The 7,879-nt window shown below is 39.9% G+C and overlaps 1 protein-coding gene across 1 annotated transcript in view; it reads left to right on the top strand.

Annotated features, from left to right (window-relative positions):
- The first annotated feature begins 754 nt into the window (after positions 1–754).
- The window catches only part of C2CD3 (C2 domain containing 3 centriole elongation regulator), a 35,686-nt gene continuing 28,561 nt past the window's right edge, over positions 755–7,879 (top strand). Inside the window, exons 1-8 of the mRNA XM_072401232.1 lie at positions 755–974; positions 2,851–2,980; positions 3,065–3,223; positions 3,859–4,000; positions 4,689–4,837; positions 5,183–5,389; positions 5,641–5,750; positions 6,981–7,099. Of these exons, the coding sequence (XP_072257333.1) occupies positions 854–974; positions 2,851–2,980; positions 3,065–3,223; positions 3,859–4,000; positions 4,689–4,837; positions 5,183–5,389; positions 5,641–5,750; positions 6,981–7,099 (1,137 nt within the window). The 5' untranslated portion in view covers positions 755–853. The remainder of the gene's footprint in view (positions 975–2,850; positions 2,981–3,064; positions 3,224–3,858; positions 4,001–4,688; positions 4,838–5,182; positions 5,390–5,640; positions 5,751–6,980; positions 7,100–7,879) is intronic.

Here is a 7,879-nt window from a genome sequence, read left to right as displayed (position 1 = left end):
TTTCCTTGGCCCCTCCAACTCCAGCTGTCCTGCAACTTTCAAGCAGCAATATCTCTGCCCCATATCTGTCAGTTGTTCCCATACTACTTGGAAGCCCCTTTGCAGAAATAACTGACAGTAGATGTTATTATGAAGACCAAAAGTTAATCAAATTTGCTTCTGTCTTCAGCTCAAAATTTTTGTTAGCATTATACAGATTACGTATCATATTAGATAAAAAAATATATATATAAGAACAAATTTCTAAATTGCAGCTTTAGTTTCACTTTAACACTGCAAAAAAATTTGAATAGGAGAGACTAGTTACTTTAATTGGTCTCCTCCGTCCAGTTTTATTTATTTTCAGTCATTCTGATTCATCCTAAATCATCCTGTTTATTTAAAAAAATATATGCTGTGATTTATAAATGTGACATTTAGGGCTGTATTTATAGATTATTCCCCCAGTCAATTCCCCTGAAATTCGCTGGGGGTAAATTTTATGGTCGTACTTCTCAACAGGTCTCCTAAAAAACAATGATTCATTCTTTCACCTAGTGGCCAATCATCAAAAGTGCACAGCTGTGACAATAGGGAATTAATAGGAAAGAAACAAATTTTGATTTTAGCGATTTGAAAAGGGAATACTTTATAAATGTGACCTTTAGTGTTTGAAAAAAAACCTTTGAGGTCCTTGTTTATTGTTTTATTTTTTCCTTGAATTGTAATGCTTGTGGAAAAGTCTACAGCTTCTCGTTTCTTGTGTTGTAGAGGTCGCGACCACTTGTATTTTAAAGAAAATGCAGAACCTCATGTTGAACCTCTGAGGGGAACGGAACGTCATTCAAACTACAAAGATGTTTATATTTCTGACATGGCAGTATCCAAGAAGAACATGCCTTCAATGCCCATTGTTACTGACAGATCTGCTACTGAGCGCCTCAAAGAAGTGTCTGGGCTCCCCTCTGCACCTGCTGCTAAGGACCTGCTGGCAGGTGAGGGCTGCTGTTAGTGCTGATACAGGCACAAAAAACTATTTTATAAATATAACTGTTAAGGCGATTTCCTATTGATCCCGGATCAATTTTCCCTCTTTCTGATCACTTCTGTGTACACCGCCTTGGAGAATGTAACGCACGCAATTTAATGTGTGGTTGGATCACTCTCAAAACTTTATTTTTTGCACACAGTTTATATAACAGTTCAAAGGCATGATCAGTGCATGATCACATGACTACAGACAATTAGCAGACATAACAGATGTCCTTGTGGTTCTCCTAGAACAAGATATTTTTGTCAAAATAACAGATATATGGCCGTAGGGAATAAGGGAAAAGTTTCAAGGCTAAAACTAGGGGACGCTAGTTTACTGATAAGAAGAGTACAACTAGTTTCAACATAATTCAATCATCTACAAAACATAACAAAAGTACAAAAATTATTAACTACAAGAATCAGCAAAATTCCTCAGCTCCAGAGGTGAAACTTCCATTCTATGTTCATCATTTTTTAAATCTCCTGCGTGACTTTAGAGTAATTTAAATCTGATAGCTAGGTATAAATCAGAAGAGAATTAATAAATCAGGGCCAAATGTCTGCAAACAACCAGTATGTGTGTCACTGCCAAGTTTGCCACTGCATTACAATTATTAATGAATCTTAAACTCAAGTGCACTGAACACGCTAATCTTTGTAATCCAAGGAAAGCTTTCTCAAGATAATACGCTATTGTAGTCAATGTCCTGGGTCATAGAGATTATTACATTATGTAAACAAGAATCCTAAAGTATTATGTATAAATATTATAGTAACCCAAACAAATCTATAAACGTACATCAATACCTGTATTCTCCCCAGATTTTTTTTTTAAATGGATGGGAAGCAGCTGTAGGTGAATGGCAGCCCTGTATTGTGACCCACGTTTTCAGTAATCACCCAACAACAGCCGAATGCACCTGGCTAAAAGGGGCTGCAGAGAACACTGATAAATTAAATCAATTATTATTATTTAACAGGATTTATATAACGCTAACATATTACAGTACAGTAAATAGGGGTTGTAAATGACATAGTGACGCAGACAGTGACACAGCAGAAGAAGAGGCCCCGAAGATCTTATAATCTAAGAGGTGGGGAAGCAGCACATAATAGGAAGAGAGATATGAAATGATGGGAAGTAGTGAGGGTTTAAGAGACAGAAAAAGATGGGTAGGCAAGTTTGAAGCGTTGGGTTTTAAGGGCTCTTTTGAAGTAGTAGAAAGTAAGAGCAAGCCAAATAGGATGAGAAAGAACATTCCAGAGAGTCGGGGCAGCTCAAGAAAAGTCTTGGAGCCGTGCGTGTGATGAGGTTATGAGTGAGGAAGTCATTAGTAGGTCATTGGAGGAGCGAAAAGAGTGGCTAAGGAAGTATTTTTCTATCAGGTCAGAAAGGTAAGCACCTGGCTCACTGCTGCCAGCTGTCAAACTTGCAAACACTGATTCCTTAAGAGCAAGAACTGTGGTGTAGTTGACATCGGCTGGCAAGGTGCCGTCGATTAATGCCGAAGCAGGTTTGAACTTTTTTTTTCCTGAAGTAAGAAAGATATGCACTTAGCAGCACACACCTGTGTTGTTCTACATGTGAGGCATCCATATTGTGCTGCAGTCTGGTATTTGTACTCTTGGGTTTATACCACCTCTTTCACCTTGTTTACACTCGGTCTGGTTATCATTATCATTGATTGGCTCAGAGCAAATACTAGGAAGACAAGACAAGGGAGTTAATTATCTATTTTTAGTATTTTACAAGGGAGCTGCCTGAGTATTTATTATTAATATTATTATTATTGCATGTTTTCTTTAAAGCTCAGTATAATTGGGTCTATTTATCAGTTCTCTTACAGCAGGGAAGCAAACTGAGGGATGCCATGGCTGAATCTGCATTGAGACAGGATCCCAACATGGACCTGGATGTGAAGCCATTGCTGCCACGTGTCTTAGATAATGAAATTTACACTGTGAGGTAAGTAATGGCCCATTCTATCCAATGTTCAGTTGGCAAATCATCTGCCTACATAAATTGTGTGCTTTGTGCATTCCTTTGCAGCTCTGCCTTGGATATCCCGCCATCTCATATTCACCAAAATCTTCTGAATTTCCATAAGCCTTCTGTACCAAAAGATATAATCCTGCACCCGACAGATCAGAACCTCTCTGAATTAGAGGTTCCTGGTGATAGCAGAGCCATAGAGCTACTGCTGGGCAGGTAAGTGTATGCTCATACTTAATGAAAGGGTTTGCTTGCAATCTAAATGGGTAATATTTATCCCTTGGGCTGCTGATCTTTTTTGTTTTCAAGCATAATCCTGGATGAAACATTTTCAGCACTGGGTACTCCTATTGGAGTTTCACATACTTTGTTCTCTTCTGTGCTATGTGAATCATTATGTTGTCACTACTTTGTCCTGTAGTGATGTACGGCAGAAGAAGGAACCATCACTGGCAGCAAGGCACCAGGCAGCTCTAGATACCAAGCAGTATCTGGATAAGGATATTTTAGCAGCATGACTCCTAAGGATAATGAGGATCAGTCATGTGTGTGGGGGTGGGGGTGGCTGTTCTGTAGCATCATAGCTGTATCTACTGTCTGAGATCGTCTAAGATACTGCTGCCTCTGAATGGAGTGAGGTTGGGTGATGCCACTACTGTGCTGCTCACTGTTCTCCTTGCTGGAGGTTCTGAATGGAGAAATAAATCCCTGCCTATACCATGATGGCTGCCTCTACACACAGAACAGAAAATTGACATGATTCCTTAGTAATGGGGATCAGCTGCCTTTACAAAGGGCCATGTAATACAATATGCAGTATCCTCACTAACTGGTTTGTTTCACCTTCTCAGCTCCCCTTTATCCTTGGGCCAGTTCTGGGATGGGACAGGATCACCCCCAGAATCCATTGCAGGAAGCGACTTCTACGAGAGTGAATTGAATGATCCCCAGTATGACCAGAGTCTGTTGGAGAACCTGTTTTATTCGGCTCCAGTAAGTACTATGAAGATGATTTTCCATATTCGCAGGGTTGGTGAATGCTTGGTTGGTCAATGCTTGTTATTTACTCAAGCTATAATGAGTGTGATTGCGATTTAAGGTATACACGCATGAGTTTGCATGTTATTAGTGCGCCTAATACTGAACAGCTGAATGCACAGAATAAAAGCATATAATGGAGCTAATTTACTTGCCAAATAATGTTTATTCCTATCCATTCACTCCTAAGATTTATATAGTTTTGTCTCATTGCATAGGCCAGAGTGATAGGGCAGAAGATCAGATTTTTCTCTACGTCAAACTTACAGGTTTGGTTCCTTCCCCCAGACTGTAAAGATGAAGAAACAGCAGACTGATGAACTTCTCTCTCTGTCACTCTGATTCCTACTCTTTTTAGCATTTCCGTTAAAAAAATCAGCAAACTAATGAGCTCTTTGTGCTGCTTCATCTTCTTTCAGTCAGAGCCCTACTAAACAGGGGATTGGCAGACTGATACCAATTAAAACTCAAGTACTTACACTACATGAACAAAATAAAAAATTAAACATGCTGATGTTTTATTGATTACAGGACCTCATTAAATTCTGTCCTTAATATATGCCTAGGGTTGAGTAATAAAGTTACAAAATACAAGTCTAATTTAATTAAGGAATATAATGTTTTTTTTCTTTTTATCCTAAAGAAATCATTTGGGGATTTTACCAGCGATGAAGAAAAATCAAAGTCAGTGATAAAAGAATCTAAAATCAGACCGGCAGAGGATAAAGAAGAAAACCTAAAACAATCCCACTATAAGGCTGGAGAGGGACCAAAATTTTTAAAAGTCTCTGGGTAAGTTTGATTGCTTATATAGCCCTGTGTAAACTTAGAGTCATTCCAGGCTTTTCAGCCCTAAGCCAATCACTGAACACCAGCACTGTCACATGGAGACACACGCTCTAATACCTGGAAGTACCACATATTTTCTTGGCTTGTCAAAATAGCTTTACATTTAAGCTAAGCAGGGTAGTATTGAAAGCTGTGGTAGTTATTATCACCTTTTAGGGGTCTAAATTTCACCTGTCAGCAGTGTTTTGTTTACAGAGTGCTTTTGTGACAGAGTGCTTTTTGACCTCATTATATATAGATTGTGCAATTCTCAGACTCTAGGCAAACTATTCTATATCTGTTTTTCAGGCACAAGTCTGCAGAGAAATCACCCAGTGATAGAACGCAAGCAGAAGACATTGATCTCAGCATTGACCGTCTCGCACTGCTGGGGCGGATGCACACAGCGAGGGTTGTTGTGGAATCTTTAAATGTCAAAGCAGAGACCATACAGGTCACTCCAGGCAAGAGCAAAAGCAAAGGAAAACCACCAAGGCCGGCATCCTCCATCAAACGGTATGGGAAGCAGAATAGATTGGTGGGAATAACCACCTGCATTTAGTAAACCTAAAATTGTCCAGTTAGGGTTTCAACTACTTTACAATCTCCTGGACCTCCCTGGAGGAATCTAACATGTTTTATACCTAAAAACCAGCTGGGAGTTGTAGATTGTGCGGCAGATTGTAACGCTTTCTGATTTTCCATCTTTTATCAGCCAATTTATGCTTCTTCATCATAGTTTTATCTCTAATCTCCTCTACTGACAGAACATATTTTGTGGAGTTCCAATTTCCAGTCTCCTCCAAAAACAAAGCTGGAGAAGTGAATGTGGCTACAGAAATCACCCGACTAGTATCTAGTAAGATTGTCAATGGAGGTAAGTGCTCACTAGCTAGGATCAGTTCTCTGTATTCTGATGCGTATTCCTTAATTTCAGTAAACCTGTCCAGAATCACAATATTTCTAAAAATAATGTTGAGCTCTCTCCTACCAATTGAAAACAGCATTACCCCCACATGCACCAATACTTGATTCATGTAAAGGACAAAAGGGGCAGAGCTCACAGTTTAGGCCTTTATTCATTGTGCATTCAGAGTACGAGTGCATTTTAAAAAGATTAATTAGTAATTTATAAATGATGCATTCACTAATAAGATTATTTAAAACCACCCCTGCGTCCGGATAGATTGGCTTCCTGATAACACCTCACTAAGCTGACATAAACTAAGGTTCATTCTACACTGATATCTGCTAGTGAATTTTGTTGTCACAACCATGCATATAGCATATCTCTTTTCCATGTCCATGGAAGTGTACAACTTTCGTCCTATGTTTTGCTGCTCCACCTTTGTCATCATGTAACATCCACCTCGCTGGTATTCCACTAACCCAACTCTCTCCTGTACAATCTATTATGAATTCTGCAGCCAGACTTATCCATCCTTCCCACCTACCCCATACACAGCCTTCGCACCACTCCTTTCCTGCTCTTCATTGGCTTCTATTTCACCTTGGAAACAAATTCAAGCTCCTGTGCCTTGCCCTCAAATCCCTCCACAGTTCTTGTCCCACTTACATTTCTAACCTGGTAAAAAAAAAATACCCCCCTAGCCGCTTTCTTTACTCCTCCAATGACCTACTGATGACTTCCTCACTCATAACCTCATCACAGGCACAGCTCCAAGACTTTTCTAGAGCTGCCCCGACTCTTTGGAATGGTCTTCCTCGTCCTATTTGGCTTGCTCCTACGTTCTACTCATTTTTAAAGAAGCTGTTAAATCCCATCGTTTAAAACTTGCCTACCTTCTTCCTCTGTTATCTAATCCCTCACTATTTTTCCACCATTCCATATCTCGCCTCCTATTGTGTAATACTTCCCCCACCTCCTAGATTGTAAGCAGGGTCCTCTCCTTCTCCTGTGTCTGTATCTGTCTGTCATTTGCATCCCTTATTTAATGTACAGGACTGCGTAAAATGTTGGAGCTATATCATTACTGTTTAATTACAATTTAAAACCGAAAATTTGTCTGTTGCAGATCTCAGTATTATATTGCACTGTCCATTCTGAAACATGGCACTAATTGACCCCATTTTTCCTTTGTGGCAGTTGTGAAGTTTCAGCAGAAATTTGTGTTCCCCGTCCTGTTCAGTGGTCACATGATCAAACACTGGTGGAGCACAGACCTGACCTTCAAAGTCTTCCTGAGGAAGGGAACTCAGCAAAAGGTACCAGTTTACCACTGGGAAACTCCACAATTTGTAATATAAAATCTTTCTGTATACAAATATGTAAATTACTTCTACATGTTGGTCTGCAGCCAGTTAAACTGCTAAAAATAAATTAAAATGTCTTGGAAACTATATGGCCAACTGCTGCCAAGTGTACAAAGTAACACCTAATCTTCACATAAAATGCTAGTGCGTTGTTCCTTAATAAGGTTGCCTATGCTATCCTTTTTCCTTTTAACCACAAAATCTATTTCTATATCACAAAATCTGTTTTTGACCTATAGTCTAATTCATAGCCTATTTGGCACAATACCATGGAAATCCTAATGGATTGTGAGAAGCAGTTTAACTACGTCCTTCATAGAGTTCCTGCATAATCTGTGGCCCTAGCAGCACACGGGGTGCCTTTCTTTCCCTCAGCCCAGTCATGTTTATTAAGTTCCAGCTGAGCCTGCAATGGGAGAATGAGCGGGTTGTGTCCAGAGACGCACCACCCTGAGCCTGAGATCCTGGGGGTGCACCACAGAGGCCGCAGACCCCCAGTTGGCCACTGCTGATCTAGAAGAATGGCACTTCCCCAACTCTTAGTTTTCCCAGAAAACTTTTAGGCATCAGTGTGTGTGATTGGAGGAGCATTCAGCAGCTTGGACACTATTAAACTCTCATTGTATTTGTTCCAATATGTCATGGGCCTTCTAGTTATAGGACTGCACTTTTAGAGTACCTTTGCATACCTGGTGAATACAGAGAAGACCATATCTGCTAGAGGAGGGAAAA

This window comes from Pyxicephalus adspersus, chromosome 1 (assembly GCF_032062135.1).
Source record: "Pyxicephalus adspersus chromosome 1, UCB_Pads_2.0, whole genome shotgun sequence".
Classification (NCBI taxonomy): domain Eukaryota; kingdom Metazoa; phylum Chordata; class Amphibia; order Anura; family Pyxicephalidae; genus Pyxicephalus; species Pyxicephalus adspersus.
Note: the sequence above shows the minus strand (reverse complement) of the source record. Positions and strands in the feature narration are given on the sequence as shown.